Source organism: Syzygium oleosum, unplaced genomic scaffold (assembly GCF_021117445.2).
Source record: "Syzygium oleosum isolate NSW1041296 unplaced genomic scaffold, Sole_v2.1 Sole_v2.19, whole genome shotgun sequence".
NCBI lineage: Eukaryota > Viridiplantae > Streptophyta > Magnoliopsida > Myrtales > Myrtaceae > Syzygium > Syzygium oleosum.
In genome coordinates this window covers 6,418,983-6,439,019 of record NW_026607503.1, presented here as the reverse complement: position 1 = coordinate 6,439,019, position 20,037 = coordinate 6,418,983, and the positions used below count along the sequence as shown (strand labels likewise).

The 20,037-nt window shown below is 41.0% G+C and overlaps 2 protein-coding genes across 3 annotated transcripts; one reads left to right on the top strand and one right to left on the bottom strand.

Annotated features, from left to right (window-relative positions):
* Positions 1 to 8,127: 8,127 nt before the first annotated feature.
* LOC115673927 (proline-rich protein 2) lies at positions 8,128 to 9,729 on the top strand. The gene is made up of 2 exons (XM_030596193.2): positions 8,128 to 8,473; positions 8,581 to 9,729. Exons 1-2 carry the CDS (start codon positions 8,143 to 8,145, stop codon positions 9,405 to 9,407), a joined length of 1,158 nt encoding a protein of 385 aa, XP_030452053.2. The 5' UTR covers positions 8,128 to 8,142; the 3' UTR covers positions 9,408 to 9,729.
* A 3,044-nt stretch (positions 9,730 to 12,773) lies between these two features.
* LOC115674074 (uncharacterized) lies at positions 12,774 to 19,003 on the bottom strand. 2 transcript variants are annotated; one of them, XM_056320019.1, is made up of 5 exons: positions 18,774 to 19,003; positions 17,508 to 17,863; positions 14,838 to 16,079; positions 14,689 to 14,759; positions 12,774 to 13,428 (listed from the first exon to the last, which is right to left on the bottom strand). In XM_056320019.1, the coding sequence occupies exons 1-5, from the start codon at positions 18,910 to 18,912 to the stop codon at positions 13,086 to 13,088; spliced, it is 2,151 nt and encodes a 716-aa protein (XP_056175994.1). In that variant the 5' UTR covers positions 18,913 to 19,003; the 3' UTR covers positions 12,774 to 13,085. The 2 variants fall into 2 exon arrangements, with proteins under 2 accessions (XP_056175994.1, XP_030452262.1); XM_030596402.2 differs by having other exon boundaries at positions 17,508 to 18,041; positions 18,774 to 18,996.
* Between the last annotated feature and the right edge of the window lie 1,034 nt (positions 19,004 to 20,037).

Sequence of the window (20,037 nt, the reverse complement as noted above, 5' to 3'; positions counted from 1 at the left end):
CTGTGAAAATCCTTCGGCAACTAGTCTCACTTTATATCTTACCACCTCATTCTTTTCATTGTATTTTCTTACAAATACCCATTTATATCCAACAGAGATAACATCTTTGGGTGTTCAGACAGCATGTTAAAAAACACAACGTTTATTAAGCGAGTCTAGTTCTGCCTTAATTGCCTTCTTCCATTTATTCGAATATGAACGCTTCTAGCATTCAAGAATGGATTTTGGTTCTGGATCCAGATTATCTTTTGAAACAGTGAGCTCTACTGAGGAGGCAAAGGAGCCATCGACAACGGTTGTAATTCTATCATATCTTACTCCCGTGTTCATATAATTTACTGCAACTTCTATGTTAACATCAACCAAATCCTCTTCGTTTCCCAGATTAATAGGATTTGGCCGTTCCGTATTCCCGGGATTGTTATTTGGGGCAACTGCACTAATTTCACCAGGATTGCATTCCTCTACAGAAGGTACATTGGGTGACTGAATGTTTTTTCTTTTCCACGGATTTATGTCTTTAGCCCCTATGGGTCGTCCACACTTCCGGCGTTGACTAGGCTCATCAGACATTTTTTGTCGCAAAGGGATCTCCGCTCTAGGTGGTGCGTTTTCTGCAGGAATATGAGACTTAGTCATCCCTTTATGATCAATAAATACATCTGGCAGTTTACTTGCTAAATTTCGCAAGTTAATAATATTCTAAACTTCAAGTTCAGTCATGTTTGTACGTGGATCAAGGTAATTCAATTGATTTTCCTTCTAGGAAATTTCACGGCATTCTTTAAGCTTCAGGCTTTCTACCGTTAATGCCGGGAAATGTGCCTCATCAAATATACAATCAGCGAACCGGGCAGTAAACAAGTCGGCCGTCTGGGGCTCCAAAAATTTTATAATAGATGGAGTCTCATATCCCACATAAATGCCAAGTCGACATTGAGGCCCCATTTTGGAACGCTGTGGAGGTGGTATAGGAACATATACGGCACAACCAAATATTCGCAAATGGGAAACATCAGGTTTACATCCACGTATAAGTTGAATCGGGGAGTATTCATGATATGCAGTAGGTCGAATTCTAATCAGTGCTGCAGCGTGCAATATAACATGTTCCCATAAACTAAAGGGTAATTTGGCCCTCAACAGCAACGGTCTAGCAATCATTTTCAGGTGTTTAATTAAAGATTCTGCTAGGCCATTCTGTGTGTGAGTATGTGGCACAGGATGCTCCACGTCTATTAGGGGTGTCAAAACCAAACACGATACCCGAACCGAAACACGAACCGACCTGACCCGAACACGAAATTTTCTTATTGGGTCGGGTTAAATCTCAACTTGTTTGGGTAACAATAAAAAGAATTTGGTATTGTTTGGATCTATTGGGCTTGGGTACCCAAGCCCAACCCAAACAATAACCAAAACCCTATACCACTTCAAATGCACTTCGTCCACTTCGTCCACCTCGACCGCCTCCTCCTCGACCCCGACTCCCCCGTCCCCCGTGCCTCCGGCCTCCGCCCCCTCCCCGGCCGCCACCCCTTCCTCGGCTCCCCCGAGCCCCTCGTCTCCCGCCTCCCCCCCTCCCGTCGCGACTTTGTCATCCAGCTCGCCTCCTCCGATTCCGACCTCTCCGCAGACCCCATCGCCGCCCTACCGCGAGAACGCACACCATCTCCACCGCACTCAAAAGAGAATCGCAAAAACTCAAAAGGCCTATCGAGTCAAAAGCTGGAGGAAGCGAGCGACCGGCGAAGACCAGATCCAACACTCGAAACCTACAGGCGACGCGAGCGAGCGGCGAACACCGCCGTCGCCGGCGGACGGCCCCCTACGCATGCGGACACATACAGAAGCATACGTACAGATCATGGAGAGCGAGAGAAACCACGCGCGAGATAGAGAGAGAGAGAGAGAGACGGGGAGACGGGAGGGAGGGGAGAGGAAGGGAAGCGAACCATCACCGTCCTTGTCGAACAAGCTGAAGGCCTCCTTGAACTCGGAGATCTGGTTGTCGGTGAGCTAATCCGCCATCTCAAAACCTTCCTTCCTCCCTCCTCGTCCTCCTTCCGAAATGCGAACAGCGAACGGAGATCGTGAAACAGAGGAGAGAGAAAGAGAGCGCTAGAGAGAGAGAGAGGGGGTGGGAAGAGCTTTCGTGAATCTTACGAAGAAGACGAGGCTGAAGCCGACGCCTGCGGCGGCGGTGGTGGCGGGCTTGTCGACGACGCGGAGTCCTCCTGCTGCGGCAGCAATGATGCTGGGACGATGGGCGCAGAAGGCGGCGATGCCGCAGCGGCGGTTGAATCGCTGAGGCTTCATTGTTTGAAACACAAAACCCACCCCGACATGACCCGGCCCGATCGTGTAGCTTTATCTTGTTCGGGTCTTGTCTCGGGTCAGGTCGAACACATATGCCCAATATTTGGGTCGGGTCGGGTATCATGAAAACCCGACCCGACCCGACCTATTGACACCCCTAACGTCTATCCTAATGGCCATACAATAGTCATCAAAAGCCTTAGACGTAAACTCACCAGCATTATCTGACCGGATCTTCTGGATCGGGTAATCAGGGAATTGTGCACGTAATTTAATTAACCGATTAAGTAATTTTTGCGAAGGCCATATTACGTGTTGACAACAGGTCAACATATGTCCATCGCGTTGAAGCATCAATTAGGACCATGAAGTACCTTAAAGGTCCACATGCAGGGTGGATAGGCTTACAAATATCTCCTTGAATTCTATGCAAAAATATAGGAGATTCCACCCTTACTTTAGTATGAGATAGCCGTACAATTAATTTACCCTCAGCGCACGCATCGCATACATAATCAATGGGTGAAGGGAGCCCACGATTTGTTAATGAATGCCCAACTGAATGTGTTAATATTCGGCGCATCATATTCGACCCTGGGTGACCCAAACGGTCATGCCATAATTGAAAACCTTCTAGGTTTGTGAACTTCAGGTTCATCGCAACATGTTTATTACTCACATGTATGTAAGTATAGTATAACCCGGAGGAGAATGACGGTAACTTTTCCATAATTTGTTTTCTGTATCCACTCATCTGGGTTAGATACAAGTATTCTTTACCACCTTCGGTCTCGGTTTCAACGTGAAACCCATTGAAACGAATATCTTTAAAGCTAAGTAGGTTCCTTTTAGATCGTGGGCAAAATAAAGCATCATTAATGAAAATTTCTGTGCCCATTGGTAGCATTACATGAGCTCTTCCAGAGCCTGTAATTATGTTACTATCACTTGAAATAGTGGTAATATTACCTTCACATTTTTTTCAATTTCTCAAAGAACTTCCTCTGCTGGAGGATAGTATGTGTAGTACCATTGTTTACAAGACAAAGAATACCATTGTTCTCCTCGAGGTAATTGTTTAGCATCATTGATTACTAACATAAAAAGAATAAGAAATGAAATTATAATATTAAACATGAATATTATTCAAAACTAAGAGAATACATGTGAATAAACATAGACTTATAATATATATATATATATATATATTGCTTAATCTAAATTACCAAAATGATAAATATCAAGAGATGTATTGTCAAGAGATGATTCTTTATTCTCTATTGAGGGCTTGGTTGCAACGTTGGCTTCCCTTTTTCTCTCATCTTGTTCTCTTTTTATAGAGTTCAATCAGGTGCTTTGGGGTGCGACAAGTGCGAGACCAATGGCCTGCAGAACCACATCTATGACAAACATTGGCACCAACCTGGTTAGGTACTTCTGGACCTCTTTTCTTTGTGGGCCATGTTTAGGTCCTTGTGAACCTCTATCTCAGTTCTTATAAGGCTGATTTTTCAAGTTACGCCATTTACCCTTCCAATGTCTGTGGCTCTTGTTATTATGATGTGCGATATGTGCTTTAGGCACAGGTACAAATCCAGTAGGACAAGAATTATGGTTTTGCATCAACAACTGGTCGTGCTTTTCAACTACAAGTAGTGCAGAAATTAACTCTGAATGCTTGGAGTAATTCTTTGCCCTATATTGCTGTTGGAGTACAAGGTTATTGGCATGAAAGGTGGATCATATTTTTTCAAACATTTCAATCTCTGTGATCTGCTGGCCATAGAGTCTTAGTTGTGATACAATTCGGTGAATAGCATAATTATATTCTGCTACGAACTTAAAATCCCGAAAGCGTAAGTTGATCCATTCAAACCTGGCATGAGGAAAGACCACTTCTTGTTGATGATCAAAGCGATCCTTCAGGGATTGCCATAGAAGTGCAGGGTCCTCCTCAGTTAGATACTCAGCCTTTAAATCTTCATGTAAATGGTGGCGAATGAAGATAAGAGCCTTAGCCTTCTGGGCTAGAGTACAATTCGATTCTGGGAGAATAGATTGACTGACATCTAATGATGTTAAGTGTATCTTGACATCAAATGCCCATGTTAGATAATTACTTCCGGTAATATCTAATGTTGCAAACTCTCTTGGTAATGTTTGACATACTTAAAAAGAAATTATAGAGATATTAGATAATGGAGAGGTAAAGGTATGTTACCTTGAGTGATATCCAAGATTCTAACAAGTTCGTTCTGATAATGTTTTTTAAAAGTAAACGGTGATCTTTGGAATAACTCAGAAATCAACTTGAAGTATAATATGAGAGAAAGGAAGAGATAAGAGAGAAGTGGGGAGCAAATGTTAACCCTTTTACTCCCGTCAACAAGTTTACAAAAGTCTCTATTTATAGGCTAGAGGGTACATGAATAATATAGGTACATTGTACATGAATGTATGTGTTCATGTATACTATTAATAAAGGAGGTGATCATGTACATTGAAAGAGGGAATGTATAGAACTATTCATGAAATGGTGAAAAGTGATACATCCACATCATACAATGTATTTATAACAAGGGAAACTTTTTATTTTCAATTTCGATAACAGAATTTCATTCAAACATCTTTCGAATTTTTCCATTCAATTTTTTATCGTGAATCTTGAAAAATCTAATTTTTTCTCGTCCGTGCCAAGGCAAGCCTTTTATCATATACGATAGATTTCTAGGGTGTTTTCCGAATTCAATTTATATAGAATTATCTCATCCTGCTAGAAATAGTAAAATTGCTTATATGTGTGTGTTTGTTCAATAAGTTGTAAAGCCTGCGCAAAAAGCATTTTGAATCTATTTCTCTCTCCTTTTTTGGTATTTGTGTGCTCCTACTACAAAACTATCCAAAATTTCATTTGCCTTTTGGTTCCAACACATCGACAATACTTTCAATTCATTTCTTAAAGTAATCGAAAAAGGCAACTTTGTCATCCATATCTTCTTTTTTTCCATTGTAATAACTACATTCATGCCATTAACGGGCGAATTTCTATCTCAAGATAGTTCTTGCTTTTCTCGATAAAACTTTGGAAGAACATATTATAAGTCTAGTACGAATCCATTCTCTTCCACGTCTGAAATGTAATAATAGCCATTTTATGTAGCAGACAAGTCGAATTACTCCGTGTACAGTACAGGTCTGGTCAAGCACATTATGACTCGCGTGAGATCTTCAAGCACCATCGTCACAAATGAGATGTTGACATTGTTTGATACCAGGCCCAAAATCCGAGTCCAATAGAAAGAAACTAATGGCTCAAACCAGATCAAAACAATACACTTAACTCATGAGAACAATTCAATAGAATCCTTAAATAAGCATGTCAATCATAAAGGTTGCCCACGAAACCGTCGATGGAATGTCCAAAGGACTCGTTCAATTGTGAGTTCTCCAGTGGATGGAGTTTAAATGGAAATTATAACACATGCCAGAGCACCGATCGACTCGAGACATGAAAGGAAGTTTAAGTTTGAATCAAGAGGAATCCATCGACCGAGGGATAAACATGGCTAAAGGATCAGATACTTGCAAAGGAAGTTTACCATGCGTACCGAAACATTCCTTAAAGATAGGGGAGGAATCGAAGTCAGAGGAAGCTAAGCATCATCTAAAACACATTAGACAAATCTCTGAAGACAATTAGAACACTTTGAACAATAATTGTACAATATCAATCAAGAAGTCCATCTGGTTTTTAAGAAGATAATTCGCACCAGACCTTCACTTAGGTTTTGAATTTCAAATGGGACTAGATTATACTTCCTAAGTTCAGCATTTGTCGATCCAAAAAAAAAAAAAGTTCAGTATTTTTCTTTGAGTATAAAAGCTTTTAAGTTGAGTGTTGTGAGCTTTTTGCTTCCCTTTCGTATTTCAAGTTCTCAGTAAAAGTTCTTTCCAATTCCAATTTTTAGTTTTCCAATTTCGCTTGTGCGTTGTCTTAGTCATTCAAATTTGAGATTTCAAGCTATATTAGAATCTATCTACCTTCGATTTGAAGTCTGATTTGATACTTTAATTGGTTATCCATCGATTTCGATCGGGCTTTAACAAGAGGGATGATTGAGTTTCTGACGACTACAATTTGATAAAAACACACGTAACTCAAGCTTATAACCATCATTAAACATATCTTCTTACAGTGTAAAAAAAAAAAGAAGAGGCATAAAAGAAATGCAGGAGGATCAGTAAAGCTTCTATAAATAAGAAGCCAAAAATTCCGGAACTAAGTTCTCTGCACTTTTTTGCCATTTTTCCTTTCTCTTGCATGCCGATTAAGAGATACTTCAACCCAACACCCCAATCCGTAACTGCTTATTACATTGATCATGGTACAAAAATGAGGAAAATTACGCGATATTACCTCGACGATTCTCTGTGACCGTGATACCGTCTCACTTTCAAGTGAGCAACTTTCTGCAACTTTTCTGTGTCCTATATCCCCCAATGTATCAGTCATTTTGGATCCAGTTGCTTTGTGTGGGCTAACTCAAGATATTACGCTTTTCAGGGTCTGTAAATGGAGGCAATTGTGTAGAGCTTACAAAGCAAGACGAACTTCTCATAACTACATGAATAGATGATTATATGTCCCATAGTTACTGTATTTCAAGAAGAGTAGGTGTCTATGGTAGCTTCACGCCTCCATTCATAACATGACCCTAAGCTCCCTCGCTAACTCGATGAGTTGGTCCACAAAGATGTCCATGCTTCAAAAGCAACAATTTAAGGAGAAAAATTGCTGAAAACGGATCCTGGGTTGGGTTGGATATGGGTCGTCAAATTTACATTGTCTATAAACGGATCAATTTGGATCGGACCATTTTCGACCACGACCCAAACTCGACCCAATCCACCTATTTAACAGGCCTACGCACACCGCATGTTCATGTCCGTGGGCATGCATGTATGCTATTTATAACATTTGAGAGGAGTCGATTTATGTTTTGGCTTCAATTGGGCATCTCCACGTTTAAGTGAAACGCTCCCTTTTTGGCCATATTGATGTAGAAATCAAAAATTTGGAAAATTGGATTCTTGAAAATTGATGGAAAGCATTATTGGCATGCACAGGACCCTTGTTTATCCAGTCGCATCGTCTCTGCATCGCCTTATATTTTCTCGAGTACGATTCTTCCGGCAACATGACTTGCGATAAACTACGACGGCTTAAACTTTTAACAGCTCTAGCAGAAAATCAGGAATTTAATCGCTGCTGATTGGTTTGGGATTGTCTATTGTTGTTTAAATTGGAGAGATTGATTCCCTTTTGCATGAGATATTCTCTGTTTGGAGTTAGTGCAGGACTTGATCTCTTCATATAAAAGCCGAAGAGCTAGTTTCGGTGAAAGATATTTCGTCACGGAAGCAATTCCGGTGAAACAGAACTCATACTAAATTGTTCGAACTTACTTTCGAGAGGATCGACCGCATGTCTCCAGACTCCCTTGTAGCAATAGACGCTTCCCTCATTTGTTGCTAATTAGTAAGATGAATCCATGAAACTCGTGGCTCGTTAAGAGGATCTCGTGAGCCAACAGTGACCCAACTATTCTCTGGCCAGAGTTTCCAAACCAACAAAGGAACGAACTCAATAAATGTCGGGTGCAACTTCACATTCTAACACCCAACAGCAATCATGCCAAGGCCTCTCTTTTCTTACCTTTTTTGGCTTTCTATCATCCAATACTCGCCTGCTTTGCGGGTGTTCGTTGGCAGGAACCAGTTCTACATTCACTGCTGCTAAGCTTTTAGTTGACTTGCTTCGGCATGAATGTCATAAAGGAGGACTTGGTGGATTCACAAGTTGATGAGCATGTTATATATACGCCTCGGACTCTGCTAAGAGAGGGACAAGTAACGGTGAGAGCAGAATTTTGTTCGGTGCCTCGTCTCATTCTGGTTCTATCTCGAGACCAACTTCTAGATAAGACCATCACAATGTCCTGGTTTCTGATAGCATTCTTGTTCCTAAGTTTTGCATTTAGTTTCTCCGAAGCCACCCAAGAGAAGAAGCTTCCTTCCACCGTAGTCGTCGGGACGGTCTACTGTGACACATGCTTCATGCAACGGTTCTCGAAGGCCAGCCACTTCATTCCAGGTCCAATCTGAACTTTGGCTACGACAAATTAGCCTTGGTTTGTTATTTTTTTGAACTTTACGGTTCATACATAATGGCTCATAGCGTGTGGTAGTTGTTCTGTGCAGGTGCATCTGTGGTGGTCGAATGCAAAGATGGAGGCGCCAAACCGAGCTTTCGCAAAGAAGCGAAGACTGACGAGCATGGGGAGTTCAAAGTCTACTTGCCCTTCTCCGTCGGTAAGCACGTGAGAAGAATCAAGGGTTGCTCTGTGAAGTTGAGCAGCAGCGAGCCAAACTGCGCCGTGGCCTCCGCAGTAACCTCTTCGTCCCTCGATTTCAAAATGAGAAAGGATGGAGACCAAGTGTTCTCTGCCGGGTTCTTCACGTTCAAGCCCCGGCAACGACCCAACCTGTGCAGCAAAAAGCCGAGCTCAGAGTTCGGCTCCGAGAAAATCTTGAAGTTTCCTGCTCCTAGTTATGATCCGACGTTCCCCCCTCCACTTAAAGACCCCGCCACACCAGACCTCCCAACGGTGATTAATCCGGTGCCTTCGATCCCGCTGCTTCCCCAGCTTCCGCCGCTGCTGCAACTCCCTCCTCTCCCTCCTCTTCTTGGGCTCCCACAACTGCCCCCAATTTTCGGGACATCTTCCAACACCAAACCTGGCGACGACAGTTCCAAACCCGTCCCGTCACTTGATCAAGAGAAGAGTCCACCGGAGCTCTTTGTTGCTTCTAATTTGACAGCGAACCCATTCCAGCCGGACCCCGTCCTGCCACCAAACCCACTCCAGCCACCATCAGAGCATGTGATCCCTCTTCCGCAAATTCCAGGACTACTAACCCCTGCGCCATCCTTCCCGGCTCCCCTTCCTCAAATTCCAATCCAGCCTTCGCCCGGCTTACCAGGATTCCCGCCTGCTTCGTCTCTTCCGACAAAGACTACTCCTTGATGGAGCACGTAGCACATAAGCATATGCCCATGTGAAGCTCTCTCTTGGAGAGATTATATGCACCATGTTGTGTCTCGTTCGTTTTCTTTCATGGAGGATTCGGATCGGATGCTGTAGGGGAAAATTTGTTGGTTGCTTTTTCCTTGTCAATAACATGGCTATGGAGGGACCTTAAGAATATATTGTAACCTGCGAATAATAATGCTGAAAAATAGCTTCCATTGGTACAAGCTGCAGCATCCTGCGAGTGAATGTCCGTCCTTGTTTTATTGCAACAATAATGTGCATTTAGCAGAATAATAATGTTATTCCGTTTGCCGAAGACGGAACTAACTTTCATGCATGGTAATTTCCTAATATGATTAGTAAATTCTAAAATTTTGTTAGTAAACTCATGTAACTAAAAACTTGTTGCTCAAGCACGCGAGTGGTTTTTTTTTGTCTATCTTACTATCTCTCAACTCACTTTCAGACTTTTGTCCTGCTTCTTTGCAGAGCGTAAAAGTCGAAACACATATTTGAAACCAAACGTCTCCACCCACCCACCTGAGAAGGTAGGAAATCGAACTCCTCCCCTCCCCTTTCCCAAATGGAAAGAGTGGCCACTGGTGTAGGGGCAAACCCAAGTGGTTGCACGTGGGTGGCTGTTTACTGACAATATTAGCAATTTACCAACATTAAATACAGTCGTAAGTTATTCACTTGTTTTAGAAATTTACCACCCAAAATGAAAATTTAGTGCCGAAATTAGCAACTTACCAGTGAAAATGATAACTAATCAACACTAGTCCCTTTATGAGTTAGTAAATTATCAACAAACTAAGGAATTTGCCATTGGAAATAAGATCGAAATTAGCAACTTACCATTGAATTAAGTTACATACCTACGTAGACCTGCTTTTAGTATAGTAAGTTACCGACAATTCGAAGAATTTACCGACGTCGAGTTCAATATTAAGTTGTAAAGCTTCACCTTTGAAGTTAAAAGTACCAGTGAAATTAGTATCTTACCAATGTATGCTTGCTTCTAGGGTAGCAAGTGCCAGAAGAAGTATGAAATGTATCAACATCAAATTTTCAACAGCAAGTTTATCATTCTATATAGGAGGCTGCCATTGTAAATAAGATGGTGAAACTAACAACTTACTAGTGAAATTGCGAACATATTAAGGAATTTACCAATCACAAGTGAAATAGTATGTTATCAACTTCATTAGAATAGTATCATTTAGCAAAGGGACCCACTCGTAACAATTGTAAGCACTTGGTCATCTACTATTGGATGTGTTGAGGTAACATCGTTATTTTATTGGTAACTTATTAAGCATTTGATGGGTCCGCTAGTAAATTTTAGAATACTTGATAATCTACTACTCGTACTGGATTGGAGTACGATAAAATCATTATTTCAGTGTAACTTATTAATTGGTTAACCGGTCCACTTGAAAAATTTTAAAGCAGTTAGTAATCTTCTATTAGGTGTTAGGGTGGTATAATTACGAGAAATGATTGGATGATAGTTTTTAATCTACTGTGAGAATAACAGCATGTTCTGGACCACAAAAAAAATAATTATAAATTGTTGTGAGGTTCACTCCTTCAAAAGTTTGTGGGTCACAACATGTTGCAATTCTCATATTGGTCTAAAGATTATTATGCTAACAAAGCCCTATAATTATTGTTTCTCACTAGGCCCACTTGTAAAATATAAAACACTTGATAACCTACTAATGGATACTGGATCTGAAGATGGAAAATCTTAATTTCATTGTTTAGTTACTAGTCAATTGACTGGACTCGTCCGTAAAATTTTAAAGTATTTGGTAATTATCCCCGTATTTGGTAATTTATCACTTGATGGGGTTGATAAAATCATTATCACTTGTAAGATCTTAAAGCATTTAGTATTCTACTACTGGATACTGGTATTCGTGCTAAATCGTTATTTCATTGGAGCTCAATTATAAAATCTTAAAGTACTTTGTAATCTATTGCTAGACATGGCCTGATGAAATCAGTATTTTAATTAGAGGTGAGCATAGGTCCCGAGTAGAATCGGGAACCAAACCAAACAAACCCTAAAAAATTGATTTGGTTCCCGGTACCTAGACTCCTTAGTCCAGTTCCTAGTTCTAATTGGAACCGATACTATGTTGTATGGTTCCCAAGTAGGAACCAAATTGAGCCGGACAACCGCTGAACCAAGGTAACCCTAAAACTAGTGTTTTTGGATCTTTCCACCAATTTTCATATTAAAAGTATCAAACTTTTAGAATTTGGAACATCATTTTATTATGAATTAATACCACGAAAAACCCAAAATGATATATTTCTTATTCAAGAAATCTTTTACTTGAATTACATTCCTTACTCCAAATTAGGGATGTAATCTGGTCGATACAGTGCCAAGCTTGAGCTTAACTTGACTTGTATGCTTGATGCTCCAAACTCGACCCGCGCTCCATCGAGAATGTAGTCTCAAGCTCAAGTCGCATAGAAATTCCAAATACTGGACTTCGAGCCGATTAAAAGAGTTGTACAAAAACTCGAGCTCAAGCTTAATAAGCTTGACCACTAGCACCGCATTATATCTACATGGGTACAACATGTAATTTTAAGGACTTCTCTGGCTTTCTATAATCATGAAAGATTTTTCAAAAAAAAAGTTTGATATGGCTCGTTGATGCTTGCAAGCTTGCCGAGTTTAGTATTGGCGAAATCGAGCTCGACTCAACAAGATTCTCAAGTAACTCAAGTTCGAACTCGACTCAAAATTAGACGAAACAACCTCGAGTAATTATCGAGCTGAGTCCGAGATACTGGCGAGTAGCTTGACTCTGTTATGGGCTCCAGACTTTGCAATTTCGGAACGACTGCCCAAGGCATTCTGAGTCGATCTCAAGTAATTATTGAGTTGGGCACAAGGTACTGACGAGTAGCTTGACTCACTTATGCCCCCACTCTAAACTTTGCGATTTCAGAACAAGTGTCCGAGAAATTCATCAATAAAATCCATTTTCTTTGACTATGGTAAACTTCCCAATCACATCATGGTGGGACGGACAACATTGAAATTGGATGATAAACCAACTTGAATACACCTATACCATATACCTACCTATGGTTATGTGAGAATTTTCTCGGCTGACGACGGTCCTACGTCAATCTCATAAATATCCCTGAGACATGATACACCCGAAGACGGCGGCAGCAGCTACGAAAGGGAAACCTCTGTCTCATAACACAGCTGTGCTAGGAAGAGCAATAGCCATAGAATGAAATTCAGGTAAGAGTGCAGAGAAAGGATAGTTGTAACAAGAATAGAGGTCAGAGCAGATGAATGAAACTGTAACCATCAAAATGAAGTAGAAACAATCCAAGTCTGATTTAGCCATACACTAAGCTTGATCCATGCTCGACAAATTTTGATACTATATTTAGACAATTGAAGACTAACACTAGAACAAATACAAATACACTGTAATATGCTACAAACAAGCGGATTAAATACTTGACACGCCGCTTGTTCCAGGATCCTAACACAGTGACTATTATGTACATCATTCTGGGAGACTGCTCAGGGCAATAAATAACACGTCATGTAAACACAAAAAGAAGAGTTTGCTGTTTCTCTCCCCCAAAAAAAGAATGGTGACCGACACAACACTGAACACCAGCTTAGCTTTTCTTACCTTTTGTCATTCTCCAAGTCATTTTCTTTTTCTTCCACCTCAAGACGGCCATCCGCTCGCTTTTCCTTCTTCGGTATTTCACCCTATTCCTCAACCAGCCGATGTAATCCTTCCCTTTCTTGAGCTCAATGAAATCTACTAGATCACCATAATCACATGACTTCTTTGAGCCTTCAAGGAGACACTTGAGAAAGATTTCCCCATTGCAGGTTTCTTCTGTACTCTCTTCCACACAAAAAGACTCTGCATGATTCGCTCCCAAGGCATTATTAGAAGTATCGCCCTGCACTTCTTGGATGTTACTGCTTAAGCAACTGGTAGGAACCATCCTGTATGCACAATAAGGGGGAATAAAAAACTGAAGATAGCAAGATCAAAAGAACAATATTGCATGCGTTTCATTTCTAAAACCTTGCTTGCACATTTCAGATGTCTCTGTAAACTATACAGCAGCATAAAACGCTGTCCCCGAAAAGAGATGATCACAAGACCTTACTCTTCGAATTGGAGGATAGAAAAAACATGCCAAACAAGAATAATGAGTTTTGTTTGGTAATTGAACCAACGCAACTAAACGACGCTTGGCAACTTTGGCAGGATCAAAGAAAGATGTAGAAGCTACCCTAACTAATATATGAAGGTGTAATTTATCATAGAAGGCTACATGTAAATAAGAAAACGAGAATGCTATGAGAAGAAGGTAAACATTTCATCTTCTTATTTGCCTTCAATATTTTGGAGACCCTACTTCAGTCTGTTCATGTAGCCACTGGTGACCAACCAAAGAACAGAGTTTCATACTGACAGGTTAGAAAAGACATGGCTAGCCGAGAACCAAAGATCAGATCACAATCGTATCAGACTGATAGTATACTCTTCTGGGTACACAGGAATAATAATGTGTAAGCAAGCAAAATCCCACTGGAATCAAATTAAGCAGAGTTAACCTGGACATAACTACCAATGAGAAAGGAATCACAATCACAAGTGTGGGTGTGAATGTTCGCTTCATTTCGAAACATTCAAAAGTGAAACCCCAACCAGATACATACCTTAAAGACTCAAGCAAACTGGTTCTATCGGTTCGGACCAGGGGTTTCACCCTTCTTTTATCTCCCTTCTGCGTGAGAGAGAGAGAGAGAGAGAGAGATGCAGAAGGCACTAAGTACCACCTTTAAGAACTGGTTCTATCGGTTTGGTGGCTTTTGAGGAAAATGATAGAGGAAAGGTTATCACAATTGGGAAATACAAAACCAGAGATTTTGCCATACATGGTCAGACCGTGCCCTCATGGTCCACAGTTTTTAGACTAATGGCCTTAACCAAACCCGATAAACAAAAAATTTCCACCAAAAAGCAAAATGAGTTTCATCAAAACCAAGATTTCAGTTAGGTTGGACCAGTTCGGTTTGGTTTTTGGGGCTCACCAGGTATTTTGTACATCCCCAATCATAAGTTCAAAAGAATTACCCACTGAGAATATTTCCGACTGAAACACCAGTTTATCAGCAATCCAACAAAGCTTCTACAGCATAAATTAAACTAATAAGCAATTATTGTTCTGCATGATAAACAAAAACAACTCTAACCTCAGACACTGTCTCTGAATTTTCTGAAATGTGGACGCAACTTTTTGAGTAGAATTGTCAACTGCAGGGATCTGTCAATTTTAGACACATGAAGATCAAAAAATTAACAAAGGCATGCATAAGACCACAAGGATCAAACCAAAACTTACCTCTTCTTTAGAGAAAAATCCATGATACGAAGATTCTCCTTCTAGAGCCAGTAACGACCTTACCGCAACTAAATCCCCTTCTTCCAAAATAATCAGATTCAAAAGCACCATGATCATAGACAAGCAAGCCTTAACTAAAAAGTCAAACCTTGTGTCGAAGCATAATGATAGCAGTCCCAGAAAATGAAAAAGTATCCCTGTACACTCTTCATGCCTCAAATTGTGCACTTTCATCCTCTCGAATAAGAAACATTGAACTGGTAAATGAACACCAAATTGTTGAAAGCAGCGAACCATCTCAAGCAAGAAATTGTGCTGCCTCTGGAAAGAAACATCCTGTGAGGTGTGCAGACAACTTGTGTACCCATTATTCCTGAAGAGCCTTATTACTTGGAACATGGAATTGCTCATCAAATTCAGAATGGATGAAAGGAGATAGACGTCCTGAAAACTCACTCCCCCGTTTTTGTGAGGGACGCTATGACTAGGGTCATGATTATATGCTTTTAAAATCACGCACTCTAAGACTGATAAGATCTCATCTATGTCCGAGCAATTCACAACATTGCATATTTGCTTGACATGTGCTATAGATGCAGATAACATGTCTGTTTTGCTTTCCAAAATCATGTTCTGCCTGTAAGAGTTCCATGAATTTTCTAATTTTGCAACAAAAAGATCGAGTTTCTCCTTAGTCACTTGCTTAATACAAGATTGAAAGGATGGCTGACTTCTCCCAAGCATACATGAAGGGAATGGTTCTTCAACACTCGGAGCATAACGACCTACACGAAAGTTACACATATGCATCTTGTACAAATTGACAGACCTTTCAAATGCTTTCAGATAGAGGTCCATCTCTGTAAGATCTGGCCCTGTTCTTAAAGAGAACATGCGAGTATCCATAACTTCAGAAACTAGCAGAACTATATGTGCCTGAAGCATCTTTGGCACAAAAGACGCAATAGGGTTCACAAGCAATGCCAAGGCCGCAGTGAAACTAAGTTCAGGAATTTCGTGTTCCTTCCAATGGTGCCCATCTATTCTGTTCAAAATAGATTCAATTGCTCCCTCGTTAGAATCCAGCAGCATAAGATGAGCTGCCATCAGTTCTAGCACGACTCCAACATTATGATGATTACCGTTTCGCATAAATAGATTTTCATCAGGGCAGAAAGCAGAATCGACAGAAACAAAGAGACCCCTCAGCGATTCTTCTAACAGGAGTTCATCTGCAAAAACCTGAAGATAAGACAATGCTCAACAGGATTCACAATTATAGTCAAAAAGGAATTAACAGGAACAGGAAACACCTTCTCTATTTTTCTATTTTCCTCCATACCCTGGAAGTTAATTTATAAGCACCAAGTGAGATCTCTAACATGGTATCATAGCTCAATTCTTCATGTCCTATATGATATTTCGTTTGGCATGTGGTTCTTGTTTATGTTAGTCCCTTATTAAAGTATCCCACATCACTTGTCTATGGAGTTTTGAGGGGCCTTATATTCATGTAGTCTCCCACCACTAATAACTTAAACTTTTGGATAGAACTTTTTAAGATAATGGCAGAGCCAAAATCTGCCCAGTTAATGTCTTGTGTGAGGCTCCCCGTTAGTCAATTACATGTGCCGTTCTCAGTCCAGTTTGCACTTGAGAGGGGATGTTAACAAAATAATCCTCCATGTCGTATATGACTTGCCATGCAGATTGATTCTTAAATTAGCCCTCCTAAAGAATGATCTTACTGAAAATAAGCTAGATCGACTCTAACATCCACCTCAGTTGATTATCCTATGAAGAATTTATCCAATACATGCAAAGTAGCTAGAAGAAAGAAGAAAAAGGATTTGATATCCCATTCTGGATCCTCATCATCCCCGATGAACTCCACTTCCCAACATCCTGAAGGACCTATTCTTACTTTTAATCATCCACCATTAATTCCTTTTCTTTAGGCCCTTGTTTTTGCGACTCGTCTCAAGTAAAACAAAGTTTTAGAATAACCACACTTCATACAAACTGTTAATCAAAACCATCTGAAGGACTTTTAAAAGCTGAAGGAACGAGATCTTGTGCCACTCCTCCAAATTTCAACCCTCGCCTCTAAAACTTTAATTATGATTCATACATGTTGATCTATTTGCATAGATTATCTCGTGTTTCAGCTTGTATTATGGCATTTTCCCAACAAGATTAGTACAATAACAACGTCCAATTGAGAATGTGCCTGGTGTAAGGTTAAGAGGTCATGCGACATAAAGACATTGTTAGCAATATGGGGGAAGTCCTTAGGCCTTCTTAGGTTCTAGATCTGGTGACAAGTCATCCCATTCAACAAGGTTGTACCAGACATGATTGTTTCAATCTCAACTCTGATAGAGACCTGTCAATAAGCATTTGAATTTCTTGATTTTGATGAATTATGGTTTTCAAATATAGTACAGGACAGCATCAGAACTTACTTCACCCATCAACAGGTAAATATGCATATTGCACTAATAATAAGAACTTCTTGAACCCGAAAAGTGGAAATTCACATAGAGTCTATTTTAGGATCTCATGGAGCAGTTGCATTAAAAGCTAAAGACAAGAACGAATTTAAACTGGAGAACACAACTGATATTTTCACAATAACATAACATGGTATGTAAAATTTATCGAAAGTACCTCTAGAAGCGCACTTATGAGTGATCTGCGTGGATCTGAAGGTTGAAGAAAATGTAATGATGCAACAAGGTCCTCTGCAACCGAAGTAGTGTAACCATTTTCAGAGTAATTGCATTCCCGATGGAACCTCTTAAAGGAAATAGAAGTGTCCTCATCATTTCCACTTGAAGTAAAAGAAATTAACTTGCTGAGCATTGAAAGGAGAACCCGTGCTTTCTCAAGGATCAGATTTTGGTCGAAGCTGAGCAGAGTTAATACTGACAAACAGCACCTTAACAGCAAGGTTGGCTCTTCCACGTTATTCCACAACTTGGAGGATGATAGTGTCCTTGCATGCTTCTGACCGGTGGAAATTTCTTGCAAAGCAGAGAATAGTTGTTGAGACCTTTCACAAAGTTCCTCGTATAGGATTTCGGACAGCTTACATATATCCTGCTGAGGTAAAACATTGACAAGGCAAGAGCTGTCCGGCGTTCTCAAGGAGAAGCACATCAACAGTGCACGCAATCGTTTCAAGAGTGGTGGCTTCGGACACTGCCATTACAAACGACTGCAATTAACAAAAGAACTAGCCACACCAAACATTCTCATTCATCGATCATCACATCCTAAAGAGATGTCAGTACACACCCATATGCACCTACTTGGGTAAAATCAAACTACCATTTCAAACGAGTTCTTGTTTCTCCACATGGTAATTGTTAGCAATGCCATTCACTTCAGTAAGAACTTCTAGGAAAACCTATGTTACATTCCGCTCCTTACATTGGCCAACTCGTAACTAGAAAAACCAAAGTTCACACGGCTTCGACGACGAATAAACTCAGCGGACAACAAGGGCCTCAATCTTTAAACCCCACCAATCTTTCTTCGCCTCAAAGAGAATCAGCTCGAGAAAAATTTTGGAAATTCAGGCGTTTCGAGTTCTTGACAAGCAGCTGAGATGCATTCACATGACGTGAAACAAACAAAAGGCCATTCTTTACCGACGAATCGGCCGAGGCACAAGGAAATGGCGCGCGGCGCGGTCGACATCCTCTCATTCTTCGAAGAGGAAAAACACCATCAACAGAAGAAAGAACAAAAATGAAACGAACGAACGAAATCAGGACACCGAAGCAGCAAGAGAGGGGCCAGGGCGGCGGCGGCAACGGCGGCGGCGACGACACCGCACCGCACCGCCGTCTCGGGATATCAAATCGAAGCGCACGCGAGGCGGAATTCAAGCACGCGAGGAAGGGAGGGAGGGAGGGAGGAGATGCGTACCAGAGGAGATTGGAGAGCGGAGATTAGGGCTTGGAGGAGGAGACGGGGAGGCGGAGGAGGAGGAGATTGAGGGCTCGCGCTTGGGCGCGGCGCGCGGGAAGAGACCTTCTTCCTTTGGCGACTCATCATCATCTGCCATCACCGAAATGGAACTGAACGACGGAGGGAGCCGCGCGGGCCTTCATATATATTCCTCTCTGTTTTCCTTGATTTAGCGCGAATTTTCATCTTAGATATTTTCCGGATCCCGGCGAGGCCGCCCTCGAAAGCCACGGGCAAGGTGGGGGAGGGGTCGCCTCACTCGCCGCCGAGGAGGGCCTGGGCGATAGAGGTGATCGGTTCCTGGTCCGGTCCGGTTCTAAGGTGAAACCGGGAACCAGACCGAGAGAACCGGTTCCCAATTTTGGGAACCGCGGACCGGACCGATTGGTTCTATGACCGGGAGCCGGATTGGACCGCCGGTCCGGTCCGACTCCAGTCCGGTCCAATAGACCCGGTCACTTAGAGTTTAGTTTTTTTTTTTGGTTAAACACTTAAGGTTTGGTTCACATTTTACTAATTTTTGTCAATGAATTTATGTCAATGAAGTTCACTTAGGGTTTAATTCACATTTTACTATTTTTTATCAATGAATTTATGATAATGAAGTTCACTTAGAGTTTAGTTCACATTTTATTAATTTTTTAAAGAAAAAAATAACAAAAATATATATTAAATAGTCGGTCCGGTCCGGTCCGGTTCCCCCTTGGAACCGGGAACCGGACCGATAGTCCCGAGAACCGGACCAAACCCGTCGGTCCGGTCCGGTCCGGTCCCGGTTTGGGCGGTCCAAGTTGCTCACCCCTACTGGGCGAGGCGACCCTCGCCGGAAAGGGGAAAAAAAACGACAATTGAGAAAAAAAGAAAAGAAAAGAAAAGAAATAAAAAAAATTAATTTAAAATTAAATTATTTTTGGACGAAAATGCTCCTGATCGGTTGGAATATTTAGAGCGCGAATGATAACCCTTCTGTTCCAGAAACAATTTCTGGAACAAAAATAGATTTTTCTATTTCTATTCTCAGGACGAGTTTTTGTGGAAAGAAACCCGTTTGATAACAACCAAAAAATTTTATTTATGGAACATAAACCCGTTTGATAACAGCATAAAATTTCTATTTCCCGGAACAGAAATCCATTTTTTTTAACAACACAAAGTTATATTTCCAAACTTTATAATAGAACAAATTTGATGCAAACCCCTTGTATGTTCAAAATTATCGCCT